At 45.7% G+C, this 22,679-nt stretch overlaps 1 protein-coding gene across 2 annotated transcripts in view; it reads left to right on the plus strand.

The window, feature by feature from the left end:
* LOC115099386 (fetuin-B-like) overlaps positions 1-22,679 on the plus strand; it is a 108,158-nt gene that overhangs the window by 84,279 nt on the left and 1,200 nt on the right. For both annotated transcript variants that reach the window (XM_029616995.1, XM_029616997.1), the window contains exons 4-6: positions 15,607-15,773; positions 16,629-16,742; positions 17,929-18,012. In XM_029616995.1, coding sequence (XP_029472855.1) covers positions 15,607-15,773; positions 16,629-16,742; positions 17,929-18,012 — 365 coding nt within the window. The remainder of the gene's footprint in view (positions 1-15,606; positions 15,774-16,628; positions 16,743-17,928; positions 18,013-22,679) is intronic.

Below are 22,679 nucleotides of genomic sequence, written 5' to 3' on the forward strand. Positions count from 1 at the left end.
CCTTCTTTCCACCTTTCTTAATGTGTGGAATATATCTGGACTGTGCTTCTAAAATGGTATTTTTTTAACAATGACCACGCCTCTTGCACATTTTTTACTTTTGTAGCTGCTCCTTTCAGTTTTTTTCTGACAATTTTTCTCATATTATTAAAGTTTCCCTTTTGGCAGTTTAGCACAAGAGCCATGGATTTGCATACTGTTCCTCTTCCAGTCATTAATTCAAATTTGATCATATTATGATCACTATTGCCAAGCGGCCCCACCACCGTTACCTCTCTCACCAAGTCATGTGCTCCACTGAGAATTAGATCTAAAATTGCTCCCTCTCTTGTTGGTTCCTGAATCAATTGCTCCATAAAGCTATCATTTATTCCATCCAGGAATGTTATCTCTCTAGCGTGTCCCGATGATACATTTACCCAGTCAATATTGGGGTAATTGACGTCTCCCATTATTACTGCACTACCAATTTGGTTAGCTTCCCTAATTTCTCTTAGCATTTCACTGTCCGTCTCACCATCTTGACCAGGTCGATGGTAGTATACTCCTATCACTATAGTCTTCCCCAACACACAAGGGATTTCTACCCATAAATATTCAATTTTGTGTTTAGTCTCATGCAGGATGTCTATCCTGTTGGACTCTATGCCATCCTGGACATAAAGAGCCACACCACCTCCCGGGTGCTCCTCTCTGTCATTGCGATATTATTTGTACCCCGGTATAGCACTGTCCCATTGGTTATCCTCCTTCCAACATGTCTCTGAGATGCCAATTAAGTCTATGTCATCATTCATGGCTATACATTCTAATTCTCCCATCTTACTTCTTAGACCTCTGGCATTAGCAATACAAACATTTCAGTTTGTTTTTGTTTGTATTTTCATTCTGCTTTTTAATTAATAGGGATGTTAGAATTTTTTAGCTCAGGTGAGTTTTTAAGTACAGGCACTTGGACTACTTTTCTTATTATTGGAACCTCACTGTCGGGATGCCCTAATTCTAATGCATCATTAGTATCCTTTGAAGATACCTTTCTCCGAACCATGCACTGCTGAGCGACTGTCGGCTTTACCCTTTGTTCTAGTTTAAAAGCTGCTCTATCTCCTTTTTAAAGGTTAGGGCCAGCAATCTGGTACCACCCTGGTTAAGGTGGAGCCCATCCCTTCGGAAGAGACTCCTCCTTCCCCAAAAGGTTCCCCAGTTCCTAACAAAACTGAATCCCTCTTCCTTGCACCATCGTCTCATCCACGCATTGAGACTCCGGAGCTCTGCCTGCCTCTGGTGACCTGCGCATGCAACAGGGAGCATTTCAGAGAATGCTACCCTGGAAGTTCTGGATTTAAGCTTTCTACCTAAGAACCTAAATTTGGCTTCCAGAACCTCCCTCCCACATTTTCCTATGTCGTTGGTGCCCACATGTACCACGACAGCCGGCTCCTCCCCAGCACTGTCTAAAATCCTATCTAGTTGACGCGTGAGGTCCGCCACCTTCGCCCCAGGTAGACATGTTACCAGGTGATCCTCACGCCCACCAGCCACCCAGCTATCTACATTCCTAATAATCGAATCACCAACTATGACGGCCGACCTAACCCTTCCCTCCTGGGCAGTAGGTCTTGGGGAAATATCCTCAGTGCGAAAGGACAATGCATCACCTGGAGAGCAGGTCCTTGCTACAGGATCCTTTCCTGCTGCGGATCCTGTAGCACCCGGTTAATGCTCTCCAATCATGAGATCTTCTTTCTCCAAGGCAGCACCAGGGCTGCCAGTCTGAAGTTGGGACTTGGCTACTATGTCCCTGGTCTCATCTATATACCTCTCTGTCTGCCTCAGCAACTCCAGGTCTGCCACTGTAGCCTCCAGAGATCGGACTCATTCTCTGAGAGCCAGGAGTTCTTTGCATCACATGCACATGTACAACTTCTCACCGGTGAGTATTATTTGAAAGTGTGCACGTATCAACGTATCGGGGGTGCCATTGGACGAATGCAATGAATTTGCCCGCCGACGAATACGAATACTGAATCGGTCGAATCCGTACCCTCTGCACAGCCCTACTACTCAAACTGCTTTTCTTTGTTAGGAACAGTCAGCTGTTCCCCTCTATCTCTTCTCTTTCTCTAAACAAAGGACAGCCATCCTTTATACCTAATTAAGAAGGCTCATTAGTAATCAATCCCTTGCCCCTCATTGGCTCCAGGCAAATATTGCCCACCCAAACTCTAATGCAAGGATATCTTATTTGTTAGTTCAAATATAATTTAGCACATCATGGAAAGTTAATTATAATAAATTCTAATATCCTGCATTTCCAGTAATGTCCATTGGATGTCTCTGTAGCTTAGCAAACAATACATTTGCAAAACAGCTCCCCTGCTATTGAAATCACAAGCGGATTGTGATAGATTACAGGAGGACCTTGCAAGACTGGAAGATTGGGCATATAGGGTGTTACATATAGGGCATATAAGGTGTTACATATAGGGAAAAATAACCCTTGCTTGTAGTTACACAATGTTAGGTTCCATATAAGGAACTACCACCCAGGAAAAAGATCTAGGCATCACAGTGGATAATAGGGATGTGAATCGTTTTTTGACTATTTAAAATATCGTCCGATGTATTTTAAATCGTCAAAAATCATTAGAGCCGCGATACAATAACAATTCCCCGATTTATCGTCAAAAAATCGTAAATCGGGGGAAGGGGTCCCGGAGCGGAGGCGCGGAGAAACACGTGACGTCCGCGTCACTCCGACGTGACGCCGACGTCACGTGCTCCTCGCAAAGGAAAACAGCGATGGCTTCCTGACTCCCCGCTGGACCACCAGGGAGTTTTGGTAAGTCTTGGGGGGGTCAGGAGGGTGGGGGTTTAAGTGTTTATTTAGGTTCAACGTATTCAACGTAGCTATGTTGAATAAGTTGAAAATGCGATGCGTTGCGCATCATCACTTTTTTTAAGTTAAAAAAAAAATAAGTTGCGTTTTACATATGCGTTCAAAATGAATGCACACCCCTAATAAAAACCTGTGATCCTTGCCTTTAAGGGAGCTTTGCCCTTAAGAGAAGTTCCCTCCCCCCTTACTTTCTCTCATTTGGGAAGAGCTTGATTGCCCCTCAATCTAACATGAGTCCTCCTAGGTACCTCATAGGCTCAAGGGACTGTCCCTCATGTTTCCCCTATGTCGCTACCATTGGACCTTGCCCCCCTTTTGCCCCCCAGCTTGTGGAGGCATTCCCTTTCAGCAGCTGTTGAGGAGAGTTTTCAGTTCTGGCCACGTTGGCCTCTCAGCCAGAAACACTCTGCAAAATCCTGTGAAATTAGTGAGTTTTTACCTTTTCTCTTACTACAAATCAGCCTTACATCTCCTATGCTTCCTACCTCCATCATAAACTAACTCCTGCAACCCAAGAAACCTCCCTCTCCTTCCTGCCACCCTGTCTCCAGCAACCAAAAATCTCTGCCTTTGGGCAAATGTATGGAATGCAACAATTATAAGTAATGAAAAATTACCTGTGCAATAAATAATTTCAAACTTAAAGAATCTTTGTCGTGAGGACTGATTGGAGAAAAAGTTTAGCTGTCTGGATAGAAAAAGCATGGATGTTTTCTTGATCCAGAATAGTAAAAACTCATTATAACTTGTTTGAAAAGGAAGTAAAAACTCAGATCATACAGGAAATAGCAAGTGAAAAGCCAGCCATTGAACTGAAAGCATTTTGAAAAGAACTGTATCTCCTAGCACAGCTTGTAACAGGGAGGTCTGCATTGAATAGAAATCGTTAAAGGTAAATGACTGCCTTGCATTTCAATAAGCCTTTCATGCCCTCAGCTGTGGGGAGAAACCAGGGAATCAAATATAAAAACTCTAAGATTGTGAAGATTTATACTTACGGAACTGGCCGTAAAAGTCAGCCTATACTATAAGCAAAGATAAAAAAGAGCTGTAAAGAAAGTATTTTAGCTTCATGTAACCTGAGCTACTGGCGGCAAGTCCAGGACCCAGACAAAAGATTTAACGATGGTACTTAAGCCCATTCAAGCTTCCCTCTGCCGAGCAACTCACCCCTCCCCTCTGCTACTGCTAGAAGCAGAGAGCAATTAGTTACCATAGATACCAGCTCTGCTGACTCTACAGATGGGGCAGGGAGTAGGCTGGGAGAACAGTGATTACGAAGGTGAGCTCCTCCCTTCCCCCACTCCTCTGTTGCAATTCTGCTGCTGAAGGTTGTCATAGATACCAGATCTGCTGACTCCAAGGGCAGGAAGCTGAGAGCAATCAGTTGCTATAGATACCAAGATACCAGATCTCTACTGACTCCAGGGACGAGAAACAAAAAGCCTGAGGTGTTAGCTAGCCTTGTGCCCCTGCATCCAAAGCATTCAAAAGTTCCTCCCTTTTAACTCCAGACTTGGTGACTGCCAGAAGTTTAGCCTGAGCAGATCTAATCACTGGGAAAGAGGCATGGCTGAAGCAGTGGCCCAGCATGACACTTCAAAGCAGCTAGCTGAAACCACTGAATTGAGAGATGGCACAGAACAAAAAATGGAAAATGCTAAAGGGAGAGATGAAAGCAGTAAATCAAAAAGACTATGTGTACTAACAGACAGCTCGATCCAGTATCGTCCGCTCGAGGATTGCCCGTCTGTAACGTGCTCGTAGCGCACAATTCGGGCGCGCAAGGCAGTTCGGCGATACAGTGTCCAGTTTCACGCGTCCGTATCGCTTCTGAAAACAGACGCATAACCCTTTCCGCACCCGGCATGTAAATGAACGAAAAAGCTGTATAATGAAGGAATTAGCTATTCCCCTGCGATACTGTAACGGGCGCTGATATTATCTCCTCCGTAACCCGCTGTTCTGCCGCGGCCTTAACCTGCTAGTTTACCGCCTCCCCCTAGTAGGAGTTAGTGTAGTGTAGTGTAGGGTAAAAACATTGCTTACCCGCCCTGGTCCCGTCCGGTCTCCTGCAGCCCCGTCCGGACCGGACGGGGCTGCAGGAGACCGGACGGGACCAGGGCAAAAAAAAAACAAACGAAAAAGTAGCAAGGCTCGGGCCTGCTATGGTAAGTGTAAAAAGTGTAAAAAACAAAAAACCTGTGTGTTATATAAAAAAATAAAACAATTTTAAATACCTGTCGGAGGGCCGTGGGTCCAGGCGGCCGGTGGGCGGCGGGCAGCCATCAGCGGCATCCGGTAGTCCCTTCTCCCTTCCTCCCTCCCTCCCCTGCCTGGATGAGCGCCAAAATCGCACGGGCGGGTCGGCAGCGGGGGGGGGGGGGGCGGCAGCAGGATCCGGGAGCGGCGGGTAGGCAGCAGCGGGGTCCGGGGGGGCAGGGGCAGCGGCAGCGGGGGGGCGGCAGCAGGATCCGGGAGCGGCGGGTAGGCAGCAGCGGGGTCCGGGGGTGGCAGCGAGATCCGGGGAGCCAGCAGCGGCAGCATGTTCGATCGCGCAGGCAGGTAGGTGGCAAAGTAAAGATGGCCGCCTGCACGGGAAAATCGTGCAATTGGCCGCTGAAGACGTGACGTCACGACGTTTGGCGTCACGGGGTGTGACGTCACGTCTTCAGCGGCCAATTGCACGATTTTCCCGTGCTGGCGGCCATCTTTACTTTGCCACCTACCTGCCTGCGCGATCGAACATGCTGCCGCTGCTGGCTCCCCGGATCTCGCTGCCACCCCCGGACCCCGCTGCTGCCTACCCGCCGCTCCCGGATCCTGCTGCCGCCCCCCGCTGCCGCCCCCCCCCCCCCCCCGCTGCCGCTGCCCCGGACCCCCCGGACCCCGCTGCCGCCTACCCGCCGCTCCCGGATCCTGCTGCCGCCCCCCCCCCCCCGCTGCCGACCCGCCCGTGCGATTTTGGCGCTCATCCAGGCAGGGGAGGGAGGGAGGAAGGGAGAAGGGACTACCGGATGCCGCTGATGACTGCCCGCCGCCCACCGGCCGCCTGGACCCACGGCCCTCCGACAGGTATTTAAAATTGTTTTATTTTTTTATATAACACACAGGTTTTTGTTTTTTACACTTTTTAAACTTTTTTACACTTCCTGGTGCCTGTCATTTCAAATGTCATTTGAAATGACAGGTACCAGCGCACCCAGGTTACTGTATAGGCGCTGTTACAGCGCCTATACAGTAAAATGGGTTGCGCGGGCATAACCCTTCCCTAACGCTTCACAGCCGCGGCATGCATTTGCATGCGATTAGAGGAGAGTATCGGGGAGTTAGTGAAGAGAACTGTGCGTGCGGGGAGGAAGGGTGCGCCTGACACTACCTCACTGTTTTTACCGCGGCCTTACTGGATCGAGCCGTTAATTAGCACATAGAGCAGCTGAGGGCTCATTTCCAAACCTATCAGCTCATCACAGAAGAGTATGTCAAGTTCTTAGCATGAACTAACACAGCAGAAAGCCTTGAAGAAAAAGGCCGCCAACAGAATTTATACCAAACACTCCAGAAAATGGTAATGAATACCATTAACAGTGCAAAGGAAAGTGATTCAATAAGCTAGATCAGCTCTCAGCACTCTTACACCTCTAGGTATATAACAAGGTCCGTAAGGTCACATGGGTCAAGAGGCTCAAACCATTCGCAGCTAAGCAGAGTCTCAAGCAGCCATAGCACGCATACAGTATGCTGAACAAGCAGCAGCTCTTAAAAGAGAAGAGCTCAGAATAGAAGAAGAACAACAGAAAGTCGCTGTTTCTGCTGCTGCTGCTCAGGTACTCAGAAAGGCCGACCTAGATATCACCCTGGACTTGTTGCGGCAGAAAGGAGAAGCAGCGGCCCTTGAAGCTGAAGCTAAGGTATTCGTTGCAGCCCTAGGCCAGGATGGCAGAGAGGACCTACTCGGCTCCATGGTCCAACAGGACCTGGCCCAGTGGACGCTGGAGTATGTCACAGCTCACCCTCTAACTCATGCCAACGCCAAAACGCCACCTCCCCCAGAACAACCCTCGCATCATGAGAGAACACACTCCCCCTCACAAACAGCTGTCTTGAATGAAGGAATCGGACCTGAAACGCAAAATGCCATGAATACCAAACCCCATGGCAGCGATCCACTGGCCCTAAATCACACGGATGCACGGCAGCTAACTCATGTGCCAAGCACACGCTCCAAGGATAATACTTCCATACAATCATGGATCCCAGCATCCCATTGGGATAGGGAATGAGAAAGAGTTAGGCAACCACATCTAAGAAGGGCCCCAATTGAGTACCCTGAGCCTAAACAGGAGACAAATAAATAAATAAATAAAATTGTCCAACCACAGCCCGAGCCAATGAACAACAAGGGTGACATGCATGGTAAACCACAAGACACCCACCCATCAAGACCTACTGCCTTTCAGAATGAGTCTTCAGAAAGAGAAGACTTAGCATGGTACATGACCCGCCGAGAATTCATAACCGCAGGGCTCTACAAGTTCAATGACCACCCTGAAAGTTACAGGGCATGGAAATCTGACTTCCAAGATGCCATGAAGGATATGAGACTAACTCCGAAGGAAGAGATGAACTTGATGGTAAAATGGTTGGGACATGAATCGGTCAAACATGTGAAGGGATTAAAAAATGTCTACCCATATGATTCCCCTAAAGCTCTAAAAGAGGTATGGGAGAGACTTGATCAACATTATGGGGACCCAGTCACCATAGAGAATGCGTTGTTCGAGAAAATGGAAAACTTTCCGGAAATATCCAGTAGAGATAACCAAAAGTTGCAAGAATTGGGAGATCTCCTACAAGAGATAGGGGCGATCAAGGCCGAACTCATTTATCCAGTCTCAACCTTCTGGACACACTATGAGGCACGAACACCATCATAAACAAACTGCCATGCGAGATACAAGATAAATGGGCATCGCATGGTGCACAGTACAAAGAAGACCACAAAGAGTTCCCACCTTTCCATGTCTTCACAAAGTTCGTACGGGACTTAGCAAGGCATAAGAATGACCCTAGATTCTCATTCGGGACACATGAAACACACAGATTTGGCCACCGAGTGGGCGAGAGGCCAACCAATAAGCACAGCAGCAGCAGGAAGCCCATTTCTGTGCACAAAATGGAAGTGTCACCCTCAGCATCTTCATCAGATCCAATATAGATAGGGCAGAGAATCCAGACCAGCAGTGCCCAATACACAAAAAACCTCACCCCTTCAGAAAGTGTCAAGGATTCAAAGGGAAACCTTTAAAAGAACGCAAAGAACTGTTGAAAAAGTACAGAATTTGCTACCGGTATTGTTCTTCATTTAACCATATGACTAAAGACTGCAAAATAGCTATTAAGTGTTCATAGTGACCAACACGATAGCACCCTTCACCCTGATGGGGCAAGATTCCATCCTTTGGGAACCTCACACCCTAGTCCAAATCACGGCGGGGAGGGGAAGGCAGAACAAATGCCAGAACCTAAAGTGATCCCCAAATGCACACAAGTGTGAGGGAGAAATAACAACGTGAAATCCTGCACAAAAATATGCCTGGCTAGAGTGTATCCTGAAGAGCTAAGAAGAACATAAGAACATAAGAAGACAGTCAAGATGTATGTCATTATAGATGAGCAGAGGAACAGATCCCTGGCAAGGCCAGAATTCTTTGACTTGTTTGATATCCATCACCACTACTCTCCGTACAAACTCAAAACCTGCTCAGGGGTCACCCAAGTGACAGGGAGGAGAGCAAGTGGATATGTAATAGAGGCGATAGACGGCAGCAACAAGTCAAACTTGCCCATGCTCATTGAGTGCAACCAGATGCCTGACAACAGAGATGAGATTCCTACACCAGAATCCGCTCAGCACCATTCTCATCTGAAGTCTATAATGCATCAGCTCCCACCACTAGATCCAGAAGCAGAAATCCTGCTGCTATTGGACAGAGATGCACCAGCATTGACCAAGGTCCTGGAGATGCGTGATGGCCCACCAGCCACTCCCTATGCTTACCGACTCGCACTGGGATGGGTGGTAGTCAGCGATGTCTGCTTGAATCAAACAAGGAGACCAAGCGTTCAGGCATACGCTATGAGTGTCTTAGAGAATGGACATCCTACCCTATTTGAACCATGTCCTAACCACCTAAGCACCAAGGAGATCCTAAGCTGCGAAGAACTGAATCTCAATTCAGCTACCAGTCGGATCACCCCTCCCATAAGATGTAGAAGAACACGTAGGGGACTCAGTGTCTCAAGTCACCAAGGATGACTTGAGACACTGAGTCCCCTCTCGGTAGATAGTAATAGTCCATCACCTGCAGTGGCCACATATGGGCTCAGAAGGACAGCCCAAGAAGGAGGAAAAGAATATGGCGCAGATGCCAGACGCCTTGTGGAAAAGGACTTCTATATAGATGACGAGCTAAAGTCCTTACCTACTGCAGAGGAAGCCATGCTGGCAAGCACAAATCTAAGGCTCCACAAAATAGTCTACAGTAGTCCTGAAGTAATGAAAGCTTTTTCTTCAGATAATCATGCTAAAGACTTAAAGAACTTGGACCTGAGAGCGGACACACCTCCTCTCCAATGAAGCCTTGGGATAAATTGGGATACAAAGAGAGACGTCTTCACATTCCAAGTCTCAACCCAAGGTAAACCGTACACTCACCGAGGTGTCCTGTCCACAGTCAACAGCCAGTACGATCCACTGGGGCTTGTGGCTCCAGTCACGATACAAGGAAGAGCCTTGTTAAGAGAGCTTTCATCAAGTGCTACTGAGTGGGACACCCCACTACCTCAAGCAATGAAGCCAGAATGGGCAAAGTGGAAGAGCTCCCTAAAAGTGCTTGAATAGTTCCACATACCACGCACCCATGTTCCAGTACCACTCAATACAGCCAGCCGCAAAGAGATCTGCATCTTCTCAGATGCATCTGTGAAGGCCATAGCTGTGGTAGCTTTTTAAAAGCAACAGACACAGAAGGAACAGTTTGTGGGGGCTTCGTCTTCGGCAAAACCAAGCTAGCACCACTGCCTAACCACACCATACTGCGTCTGGAATTATGTGGAGCGGTGCTAGCAGTGGAAACAATGGAGTTAACGACAGCTGAAATGGAATTTGAATTGATGCTGTCCATCTTCACATGGACAGCAAAGTAGTACTGAGCTACATCTACAACCAGACAAGAAGGTTCCATGTATACGCTCAACTCTGGGGTTCAGCCACTCAGACCCGCTCCGACTGTGGAACCAACTTCGTAGCAACCTGTAATGAGTAGAACATTGCATCTTTCATGCTTTTAATGCAAAAGACTATCGACATTCCCGTGCCGCATTGAGACCTTGATGGCGGGGAGCTTTACAGGCGTAGATGGAAGCAAGTCCAGAAGTTTGCCAACTCCCTTTGGAGTCATTGGAAGAAAGAGTACTTGCCAACTCTCCAGTATCGAAGCAAGTGGCAATCCAACAAACCCAACATTAGAGAAGGTTACCTCGTACTTCTCAAAAACTGCCAAACCCAACGCAACAGCTGGCCCCTGGGACTCGTCATCAAGACTTATCCTGGAAACAACGGACGTTTTCCCAAGATTGAAGTAAAGACTGTGAACCAAGGGACAGCCAAGATCTTCTACAGGCCCATCAATGAGGTGGTGCTCCTCATGCCGCATGAAGAGACTTGAACTTCATGGACCGTTGTCCACTCCAGAGACTCTTTCTTTCTTTGTGTTGTCTGTCTCTCATTTCAGCTTGGTGAAACCCCTTGAAGAAGATATCGCCTATCGCCTAGATGACTGGATGACCGAGATGACCGCGAACTTCCCTGAACTTTGAAAGATCCAGTTACAATGGACTTCACACTGTTGCATAATGATATAAGAACTGATATAGTGGTATCTTGTGATACTAGATGGAGAGTGTTCTGTCCCCAGCAGTGGGTACATGTTTGTATCTGTATATACTGTAGCTTAACTGTGTTTACTGCAGCCCCTCCCTTCTGAGAATTCTTGATACTGAAACACATTTTGTAACCCATGATAAAAATCTGTGAGCCTTGCCTTTAAGGGAGCTTTGCCCTTAAGAGAAGTTCCCTCCCCCCTTTCTTTCTCTCATTTGGGAAGAGCTTGATTGCCCCTCAATCTAACATGAGTCATCCTAGATACCTCATAGGCTCAAGGGACTGTCCCTCATGTTCCCCCTATGTCACATAGGTTTTAGGTGTTGCGGTCCCAGTCACGGCAGTCGCGACTAGGCCCTTACCTCCTTGGTCCTGGCCCATCACCGAGGGTCTTCGGCCTGTTTTGCGGCATCTGCGCGGGGGGGGGGGGTACGCCGCCAAGAAGCCCTGCCTAGACGCCTTCTCCCTAAGCGCACGCGTGCACAAGCCGCGCTTATGAAGGCCGTTTCCCGCCACTGAAGGCTCCGCCCTATCCGTGACGTCAGACGCCATGGCCTATGTAAGGCCGCCATGGAGCCCAGGACTTTGCCTTGCAACGGGGTTCCTTGCGGTTCTCTGTTGCGCCGTGCCCCAGAGTATGCTATTGCGTTAGCAACTCCGTTCCTGCCTGAGACTTGTTTCACTCCGTGCCCAAGTCTTGCTTCTGTCTGGCTTGCTTGCAGTAACCTGTTCTGCTTCAGTTCCAGCTTGGTTCCAGTAGCCAGTCCTGCTTCAGCTCCTGTCTGGTTCCAGTAACCAGTCCTGCTTCAGCTCCTGTCTGGTTCCAGTAGCCAGTCCTGCTTCAGCTCCTGTCTGGTTCCAGTAGCCAGTCCTGCTTCTGCTTCTGTCTTGTTCCAGTAGCCAGTCCTGCTTCAGTTCCTGCTTGCTTCAATGCCAGCCTGCTTCAGTTCCTGCCGGACTCCTGATCCCTGCCTGCCCACTCCAGCTCCAGCTTCCATGATCTCCTAAGTACCAGCGGCCGGGCTCCTACGGGCTCCCCCCGGGGGAGTACCGGCTTCCAGGGTGAATCACCTAAGTCCCAGCGGCTGGGCTCCTATGGGCTCCTCCCGGGGGAGTACCAGCTTCCAGGGTGAAGCTCACGTCCAGCTCCTGCCTGGTATCAGCCTCCCGACCTGTCACTCACTAGAGACTATAGTACACCTCTCCCCAGTCTCTCACAGGTCGGTCCAAGGGTCCACTAAACAGCTCATTCACAACATTAGGCTCGCTACCATTGGACCTTGCCCCCCCTTTTGCCCCAGCTTGTGGAGGCGTTCTCTTTCAGCAGCTCTCAAGGAGAATGTTCAGTTCTGGCCACTCTGGCCCATCAGCTAGAAGCAGTCTGCGTAACCCTGTGAAACTAGCGAGTTTTTACCTTTTCTCTTACTACAAATCAGCCTTATATCTCCTATGCTTCCTACCTCCATCATAAACTAACTCCTGCAACCCAAGAAACCTCCCTCTCCTTCCTGCCACCCTGTCTCCAGCAACCAAAGATCTCTGCCTTGGGGCAAATTTTTGGAATGCAACAATTGTAAGTAGTGAAAAATTACCTGTGCAATAAATAATTTCAAACTTAAAGAAACTTTATCATGAGGACTGATTGGAGAAAAAGTTTAGCTGTCTGGATAGAAAAAGCACGGATGTTTTCTGATCCAGAATACTTTCTAATAATCAACCAAGACAAAATAATGAATTGTGGCAAATACCTTCTATAGATTCCTGTGATTTGGATGAAAACATCTGCTGAAACTTTAGAACAGCACAATTAATAGAGTTTTAAGAGGGAGTATGTGATAAAACCATTACAAGCAATATACGGTAAGTGTAAAATCTATCACAAGGTTTCTTTCCAAGTGGAACTGAAAGGACACCAATAGACTGAGCAGAATATTATTTAAAGAATGGTTAACGTGGTACAAATGATCAGGGCTGACTCTAGGAAAAATGATGCGTTGGGTGAAAATTGTCAGTCATTCATCTCCCCAGACATTCTTTCCTCCTTCCCTCATTGTATTCCTTCTCCTCTTCCCACTCTCCCTCCAAGCATTAACCCCCTTCTCCCTCTTTCCCTTCCCTCTCTCTTCTTCATTCTTCTTCCCCCTTCCCATCCTGGGTCTTTCCCCTCTATCCCTGACCCTTCTTTCTCACACTTCATGCCCCCATCCCAAGTCCACTCTCTTTCTGCCTACCCCCAACTCAATACTTCCCCTATCCTTCCCTCACCACCTCTATGTAGGTCTCCTTCTTCCTGTTTCCCTCATACCAACACCACCGCTTCATGTAGGTCTCTCTGTACCCCCCATTCCTCATAGGTCTACCTATCTCTGTCTCCTCCATAACTCCATGTACACTCTCCCTCACCTGCCACCCACTACACCATTTCAGGTAAGTCTCCATGCCTTCCCACCACTACTCCAAGTAGGTGTCCCTTTCTCTCCCACCACCCCATATACAGTCTACCTATCCCTACCCCACCAACCCTAAATGTCAAACATAAAAAAGAGTAAAATAAAATAAAATGTAGATCTCCCTCCCTCTTCCCAGTTCTGGTATTTTCAGTCTTTTCTTCCCCTCTTGATAGTTGTATCCCAGGTTCTTCTTTGGGCCCAACATCAGCCAGCAGAAATCCTCTAATGTGCAGGGCCAGTCTTGTCATATGAGCCATGAAATTATGTGACCTCGCAGATCATACCATGAGACTGTCCTGGCATAGCAGAGGAAGCTGGCACACTATTGCCATTCCATTTTTCTATTTTTAAACTGACTCCTAGCTAAACTTTGCTTAACCTCCCAATCTGGCTGCAACATTTTTCTTGTTTTTTGCCAGCTATTTAAATGTGAGGGAAGAGCCTCAGGACTTGTGTTAGGGTCTCAGGCTTCCCGCCACACATTTGCCACTTTTCAAAAAGGTGAAGGCATTTTATCGTGGCCGACCACCTTCTCGGTCAGCCACAATAAAATATTTGCATAGGATTGCCTAGTAATGATCTTCTTTGCATGAATTTGCATTATTCACGCATGCAAATTGCATGCAAGGAAGATCATTCTAATAGGGGAGGGAACCTGGGTAGGAGATGCAAAATATTGCATATATTGATTGATATTGCCGCGATACTACTCTTTCATGCGATATACACTGTCTATTGTGCGGTAGTGCACTAACGTGGCTTAATGCAACTCCCAGTTAGATGGCTGAATGGCCAGACGAAAGAGCTGTTCCTATAGTTAGCCGGATAAAGTTAGCTGGCTAACTTTAAGATAGCTAGCTAAATTCAGTAGTGTAGTTGCACTACTGAATATACCTCCAAATTTTATCTGGCTATTCGGACAATGATTGAATATGGACCTCCTAGGCATTTGTAGCAGGCAGTCAAAGGTCCAGTTCAAAGCACTATACAGCTCCTTCCCAGCAGCTGGGTGCCACTCCCTTCAAACAAAGATTCTTTTCCACCCTCAGAACTCCACAGCCTAGCTCCCGTGTCATTTCCCATCCGTCTCTCTTGTCTTCAGAAGCCAAAGCTTTCACTAAGTCACAGCAGGCTGTATCTGTGTGATTTAGCACTTTTTTCTGCTCTTTCCAGACTTGCCTGATTTTAGGGCCGATGCAAAAAAAAAACCAAAAACGCTAAAGCGGTCTCAGGCACCTCTCCTGGGGACGCCATGCAGTATATAAATTAGGGGTCGGGCACGCAATCGATCCTAGCACCAGGAGGTGCTAGGATTGATTGCGTGCCCCTAGCGTCTCCTTGGCAGCAGGTGCCAGGGAGAGGTCGGCTGTCCGCGGCCGTCCGCCGGTTAAGAAAACGGACGCTGAATTTATTGGCGTCCATTTTCCTAATTGACGCACAGCCATGGGTTCGGGAAACGAGCATCTGTTTCCCGAACCTGACCGCTGGCACTTAAAAAAAATGTTTTTTTTAAATCTTTTGTTTTAAAAATCTTTTGTTCCTCTGACTTAATATCGTCTGCTCTGGGCAGGTGTTAATTTCTGAGAGCAAAAATGTACACATTGGAAGCACTTTTTTTTTTAAATTTGTGGTGACTAATAGCCTCATCAACATGCATTTGCATGTGATGAGCGCTATTAGTTTGCTGGTGCATTGGATGCGCGTTGTGGAGGCGCTAATCTCCTTATAGCTTAAGGGGCTGTGGATGCACCTACACAACCTGCGTCGAACTGCGGGTTAAACAGTGCGCTTGGCTGAGCGCACAGTATTGCATCGACCCTTTTATGTTTCAAGCAGGCTAGTGTTGCCTGAGTTACATGGAGGAACACTACTAAGGAAGTTATGTTTGGCACAAGGCAAGTGCTAAGAAGAGAATTAGTCGACAGTTTGAGAGACTGAGATCATGCCCAGCTTGTCCCCTGGTTTACAAGTGACATTTATTCCTGTTATGGAATGTGCAAAACTAACCCATTTAGAAACACTATCATCAAGGGAGCAAAAGAAGTACTCAGTGATAGCTGTGCACTTTTAGGCATTTGCACATACACATAGTTTTTGCTGAGTACATAATTTATTAATATATCTGAATGTTGAAAGTGTGCACAAACTGGCTGTGTGCACAAATTAGTTAATTGGTTGAGTATTTCTTCTGCTCATTTTGGCAGCAATACACAAACCATATTCTATAAAATGAAGTACCATAACAGTAATTTATGCTAGCCCAAGTATTGAAAAATTTTAACAGATTTTTGTGTATTTTGTTTGCTAACCAGTTGCAACAGAGAATATTATCAGGATGTGCCCCAATTGTCCAGTCCAGGATTCCCCAGACAAGCCAGTGTATTGGGAGACTGCTGTGCGGAGTTTGCAACAATTTAACTATGAAAGCAATCAGACACGCTATTTTGCTGTCTTAAATGTCACAAAAGCTTCAATGCAGGTAAGGTGGAAAATAAAACAGGGAGCAACAAGTGGGAAAAAGATATTCAAGAAGTAAGAAAACAGTGGGTGTGATAATCTCCAACAAATTGGGATGATAGGTCCCAGGCAGTGAACCTTTGCTCTACACTATCAGCCATTTCATAACAGGAAGGATACTTGGTGCTGGGGTGCAGCAGATTAAAAATCATGCCCTCGTTTTCCCGCACACGCACATTCCACACACACTTTCCTTGTTGCACACTTTGCTCAATTTGCACAAATCCTCCATCATTCAGATGACAAGCTATACCCAGTAAGCAGTGCCTTTATCACAGTGTTTCCTAGCCTTCTCCTGGAATCACACCCAGCCAGTATATACAAATCTATCTCATGCATGTTCATTATAGATGTCCTGAAAACCAGACCGGTTAGGTGTGTGTCCAGGAGAGGGCTGGGAAATATTTCTTTATCAGGCTTTTCTAGACAAGGTGCTTGGGAATATTCGCTAGATTCTACCCCAAGCCTGACAGATTATGTGTAAAGCAGCAGGATTATATTGTTAATCCATTTGAACGCATGAAAATAAATATGAACAAAAGATTAAGGTGCTATCTTTTTACTGGACTAATTTAAAACTGAGTTATAATAAATTTGATGCTGTTGTGTGTTATTCGTGTCATAAATCTCACATGGAGCAATTAGATGATTATGAGAGTTATAAATGGAAATAAATAAAATGTAATTACAATAAATAAACATTTCTTGACTAGCTTTGGGGCACCATGACTCTCTTCTTCAGGTCAGAATTTTCCATGAGATTTAAAATTACCAGCTAACACGCCTTCTCTTTGTTCTCTGAATGAAACTTTGACAGTGGGTTGTTGGCCCTACACACATAGTGGAATATACAATTCAGGAAACTACATGTTCCAAGGACAAACCAATTGAAAATGCGTCTCAATGTGAATTTATGAGCTGTGAATTTGCAGTAAGTACATTTTTAAAATTACAAGACTTTGTTTAAACATACATGCAAAACATACATTCCATGCCTATGGCAAAAGGGAACCAGTGTGCCCTCTAATTTTTTGTGCACTATGTGCACTAAAAAGTTCTTGTGTGCAACTCTTTATAGCCAGAGTACAAATCTGCATGCAGTATTCTTTGAAACACCATTCTATGTTCCTTTTGCTGCGTATGTGCTGCGTTTCCCTGTGTTTGCTTGTTTGCCGAGCTGGGTGCACCTGCGCATGGCTCAAAGGGAACATTGAGGGCAATGTGTGATGGGCTTTCATTATAAGGTCCTCAGAAGATCTTCCCAACAATATGATACATTAATAAAGTTGGCAGTTGTGAAGAAAATAAGAGTCAAGTGAACACAATTCTGAATTCATGAAATAAACTGCACAACAAAGTGGAAAAGCTATAGGTCATCCATATGATTACAAAAACTGGGCAGTACATTTCTTACTACCCACATACAATATATTGTAAAAATAACTAAATGAAGATACTGAAAACAGATATTTTCTGGTTATGGACCAGATTCATTAAAGCTTTTTGCCCATTTTGTGTCTATGGGAAAAACCCTTAGTGAATTAGGTACTATATTAGTAATTATGCCATATATATATATATACTAGAACTAGGATATTCCATAAAGATAAAATAGTGTGTAGTGAAACAGCTATAATCACTCATAAAGAAAGAATTGTATCTGGTTAATCTCAGCTAATTTAAGATGGAAGTCTAAGATTCTCAGAGCTTTTTAGAATCTGGTCACCTCATTAACTGGAATCTGGAAGGGAAGAAAGTGAACCTTTAATGCTAATTGTGACCAAGCTGTACCGCATTATCGTCCTGAAGCCTCTGTGATGTGCTCTGAATCTCACCAGTTTAGATGCCCCAAAGACTCCCAACCTGGATTTTCCTAGTGGAAGCAGTACTGCTACCACCAAGCCCTAGGGCTGGCCAGCCCAAAAATCTTTTAGATAAAATGTTTCCTAACCATGCTGCTATGCAAAAGATTTTAGTGGAGATAGAAGGGGCTGCGGCTTTTCAAAGCATTGCATCTAGATACCTGGCTACACAGCTCCGATCCTTCCAAAGAATCTAGAAAAGTGAGCATGACTCCATGCACAGGTTTGCAAATGGGGGTTTTCTTTATCTTGCAGCATTTTGGTTTGTGCAGAGGCTCTGTAATGCAGGCACCTGAAAAAGACTACATCTCTGCATCCTGTGAAATCTATGAGCCAAAGGTATCAAATTATTTTCATTCATTTGCAACTAGACATGAAGCAAATTTATAAAGAGACCATCCCAGGCAGAAGGTGATTTTCAAACAGCTCACACAGGGCTAACAACCATAGTGTACTTTTCCCCCTGCAGACTTTTAAATGGAATGGGATTTAAATAAGGTACGAGAGGGAGCATGACATACGAACTCAGAAACTCTATACCAAGTTAGGGATGTGTGTTGATTTAAAACAAATTAGACAATGCCAACGACATTCAGGCCGATGCAACATAGTGCGCCCAGCTGAGTACACAGCTTTACATGTGCTTGGACGCGCATCCAAAACCCCTTATGCAATAAGGGGATAAAGGGATTAGCACTCAATCATGAGTGCTCATTTTACGCACACCGATATTGCATTGGCCTGTCTATTTTGTTTCATTTTGTTGGAACCATAAAACGAAAGAAAAAAATGCTGAAATTTTGGGGTTTTTTGAGTTGCTTGTTAATGCACATTAAGTTCCATTACTGCGCACTAACTAGACTTAGTGCACCTTAAATTGGATTTAGTGTACACTAACTCCAGTTATGTGCGCTAACAGAAATTAGTGCGCACTAACTGCAAAATTAGTGAAAAAAGAAAAAAAAACCCAAATCATTTAAAAAATGAAATCAAGCAAAAAAAAAAAAAAAAGAAATGAAATGAAATGAAAACGATACAGAAAAAAACCCCCCACTGCAAGCATATGGCGCAGCCAGGTGGAAAGTATGGAGTCGGGTATTGATAGTAGAGGAGAAGTGCATAGACAGGAGTGCCTTGCCTGATGAGCAGAGTATACGAGATGGGGTGTAAAGAGAAAAGAGAGGAGAAATAGTGAGGAGCTGCAGAATGAAGGATCTTGTAGGTGAGTAAGAGGTGCTTGAACAGTATGCAGGAATAGATAGAGAGCCAATGTAGTGACCTGAAGGGTGTGGGACCGAGTGGTGAGCCCTCAGGCCTGGAGGCACAAATTTAGTCTGACTCCAGCCTGTTAAAAGCACTTCTATCTTTATTTTACAACTTCAATCAAACAAAACTACAGTAGACTGTTAAACTTCAGAACAGTGCACTCTCAATACTCACAGCTTCTTGCACCTCATATCATACTCACAACTTCATTACAGCTCAGTATTTGGATAGAAATATTCTACAGGAGCTGCCTTCCTCCTGAAGACCTAGGCCTGATCTGACTATTCCCACCTGGATCCCAGCTCTTATTTCTCCCTGCTGGGCCCCAGACACAGAGCTCTCTCCCACAAGGGGAATTAAAGTGGACCAGGCACCTAGCCTGTTCCTGCACCGGTTTAAGAGGGAACATAGGGTCACTATGTCACAAGGGTGTTATAGGGTGTAATGACTTTGGCGAATGATGAATCGCACAGTTGAATTTTGGATGGACTGAAGTGGAGAGAGATGGTTCACTGGGAGACCTGTGAGAAGCAGGTTGCAGTAGTCTAAGCGGAAGGTGATGAGAAAGTGGATAAGAGTTCTGGTAGTATGTTCAGTAAGGAAGGAAAGGATATTACAGAGGAAGGATATTACAGTAAGGAAGGAAAGGATATTACAGTAAGGAGGAAGGAAGGAAAGGATATTACAGTAAGGAGGAAGGATATTACAGTAAGGAAGGAAAGGATATTACAGAGGAAAAAACAGCACATTTTAGCAGTGTTTTCGATATGTTTAGAGAAGGAGTGAGAGGATGAAGATGATTCCAAGGTTACGGGCTGAGGGGACTGGGAGGTTTACAGAAATAGAGAAAGGAAGAAGAGTGGAAATGGGCTTGGGGGGGAAGAAAAGGAGCTCTGCCTTGGCCATGTTGGGTTTAGGGTGGTGGTGGGACATTCAGGCAGCAATGTCAGGCAAGCCAGATGAGATCTGAGACCAGATTCCTGATGAAATTTCTAGTATAAAGAGGCAAATCTGGGAATCTTCAGCATAAAGATGGCATTGAGCGCCAGGGAAATTAGTATACAGAGAGAAGAGTGTAAAGCCCAGGATAGAGCCTTAAGACACATCAATTAATAGTGGGATGGCAGTAGAGGAGGATCTATCAGAGAAAACACTGAAAGTGCAATGAGAACCAAGACAGGATAGAGTCCTGAAATCCAAGTGAGGACAGGGTATCAGGGAGTAGGTGGTGATCCACAGTGCCCAAAGCAGCTGATAGGTCAAGGAGAAAAAGGACTGTGTAAAGGATTTTGGTTTCAGCCATAAACAGGTCATTGGAGACTTTGGCAAGGCTGTTTCTATGGAATATACAGGGCAAAAACCAGACTGGAGTGGATCAAGAATGGCTTTAGTTGAAACAAAGTCAAGACAGTGGCAGCGAACAGCACAATTAAGAAGACTGGAAGCAAAAGGGAGGAGGGAGATGGGGGTGACACTTGGCAGGGTAGGTAGGGTTCAATGAGGGTATTTTGAGGAGAGGTGCGATCACAGCATGTTTGAGGTCAGCAGGAACAGTAGCAGTGGAAAGTGATAGATTGAGGATATGACAGATGAAAGATAAGATTGCAGTGGAGATAGAGATGAGGAAATGGGTGGAAAGGGGCTCCGTGGAACAAGTAGCGAGTTTGGAGGAGGAAAAAAGAAGGGCAGTTTCCTTCACTGTAATTTCAGAGGAGGAGAGAGTGGCGGAGGCCAAGGAAAGTATAATGGAAAAAAGTTGGGGAGAGGAAGATACAGGTGACCAGGTTAAGAACTCAAGACTAATTTTGTGAATCTTGCCAAGGAAGTAGCCAGCCATAGTCTGGGCAGAGAATGAAACAGGGCAGAGAAGCTAAGGGATGTTGAAGAGGAAACTGAGTGTGACAAAGAGATGGCAAGAGTTGGATGCAAGAGAGTTTGTTAGATGAATGCAGTAGTCTTGCTTGGCAAATGCAAGCGCAGACTAGAAAGAGACCAGCAGAATATGAAATGTAGGAAGTCTGCACTAGCATGGGATTTTAGCCAGAGACATTGTGCAGAACAGGTACTGAAACATGGGAAGCAAATTCTAATGGTGAGCAGAGGCTTGGGTTTGGTGCATCTCACAGAACAGGAAAGAGGAGTGGCAAGATTATCTAAAGCAGAGGAGAATATAGTGTTGTAAGAAGAAACTGCTTTGTCAACTGATTCAGACAATGTAGTAGAGGAAAGGAGAGGTGAAACAGTAGTGGAGAGGATACAAGGGTCAACAGCTTGGAGATTCCTGAAAGTATTAGTTGTGATTGGACGAGGCTATGGGTGAGGGTGGTTTAGTGTAAAGGTTATCAGATGATGGTCTGGAATAGGAAGATCTGAGATGGAGAAGTCAGAGAGTCAGCAGTGGGAAATTAAGGTAGTGGCCAAGCTTATGAGAAGGGGTCGTAGAACAGAGGTTGAGATCAAATGAAGTGGTTAAGGAAAGGTGTTTTGAGGCATAAGAGTCAAAAAGGTCATCAATCTGGAGGTTAGGTTAAAGTCACCAATAATAAGGGAAGGGGAATGAAAGTCAATAAGAAAGGAGGAGGGAGGATTTATCAGGGGATTGATAAACAACAGCTACCAGAGAGGTAGGGGGTGAAGAGGCAGATGGATTGAGCCTCAAAGAAAATAAAAGAGTAGGATTGAGGTGTAAGAAAAGGTTGAAACTGACAGGAGGGGGAGAGTAGTAGTACATCACCAACACCGTGGCCTACTGTGCAAGGTATGTGGGAGAAAAGACATGACAGAGAGCAGCAACTGAAGCAGAGTCCTCAGGGAAAAGCCTAAATCAAGGCAAGGAAGTGAAGCTTATGAGAACTAAAGAAGTCTTGTACATAGGCAAGCTTCTTGGAAATAGAATGGGCATTCCACAGGGAGCATAAGAAAAGAAGAGAAGAGGGAAGGGGGATAGTGATGATTGGAGGGGGTAATGGTTTGATATGCACTGATAAGGTGAAGGTTGCCTTGAAGGGCTAGGATTGGGATTGATATTCCCAGCTGAGAGTAGGAGGAGGAGCAGGAGAATCTGTAGAAGAGAGATAGAGGTGTGACAACAGCGACAAGGATGAGATGCTGTCAGGGAGAATGGAGATGAATAGAGAAGAGGAAGAAAACTTTGATGTTCAAAAGCAGTGCACTGTGCAGATGACAGAATGGCAGGTGAAATAAAGAATATAGGGAAGGTGGACTTGGTATTACTAGTGGTTTCAGTAGTAAATGGGAATAAGATTGGGGAAGATTAACATCAGGAAGAGAAAATGTTGCAGAGCCATAGAAAATATAGGCCTGAAATCTTCCACTACTTGGCCAGGAGGTAGGATGACTTCCAGCATCAGCCACCAAAATAGCTGGGAAAAGCATTCAAATGATCTACAACCTCCCTAGAACTTGGCCTGCTGCTTGGGGGCCATGAGGTGTGAGCAGCTAAGTCTCAAGGTGAGTTGTGGTGACTTCCGGAGTCGACCACCGAGGCAGCTGTTTTACAGATTGGCGGTAAATTAAATAAATAAATAAATAAATATGCAGATGGGCTGTAACCTCCTTAGTACCAGTAGTAGTAGTAGTAGTAGTAGTAGTAGTAGTAGTAGTAGTAGTAAAAGACAGCTGTCCAATACATTAGTTTTCATGGTCTGTATTATCGGGTAATGACTGGAAGAGAATGTAGACTGGAGGATAAAGTATTTCTCATCTTGCTTGTTTTCTAT

Source organism: Rhinatrema bivittatum, chromosome 9 (genome assembly GCF_901001135.1).
Source record: "Rhinatrema bivittatum chromosome 9, aRhiBiv1.1, whole genome shotgun sequence".
NCBI lineage: Eukaryota > Metazoa > Chordata > Amphibia > Gymnophiona > Rhinatrematidae > Rhinatrema > Rhinatrema bivittatum.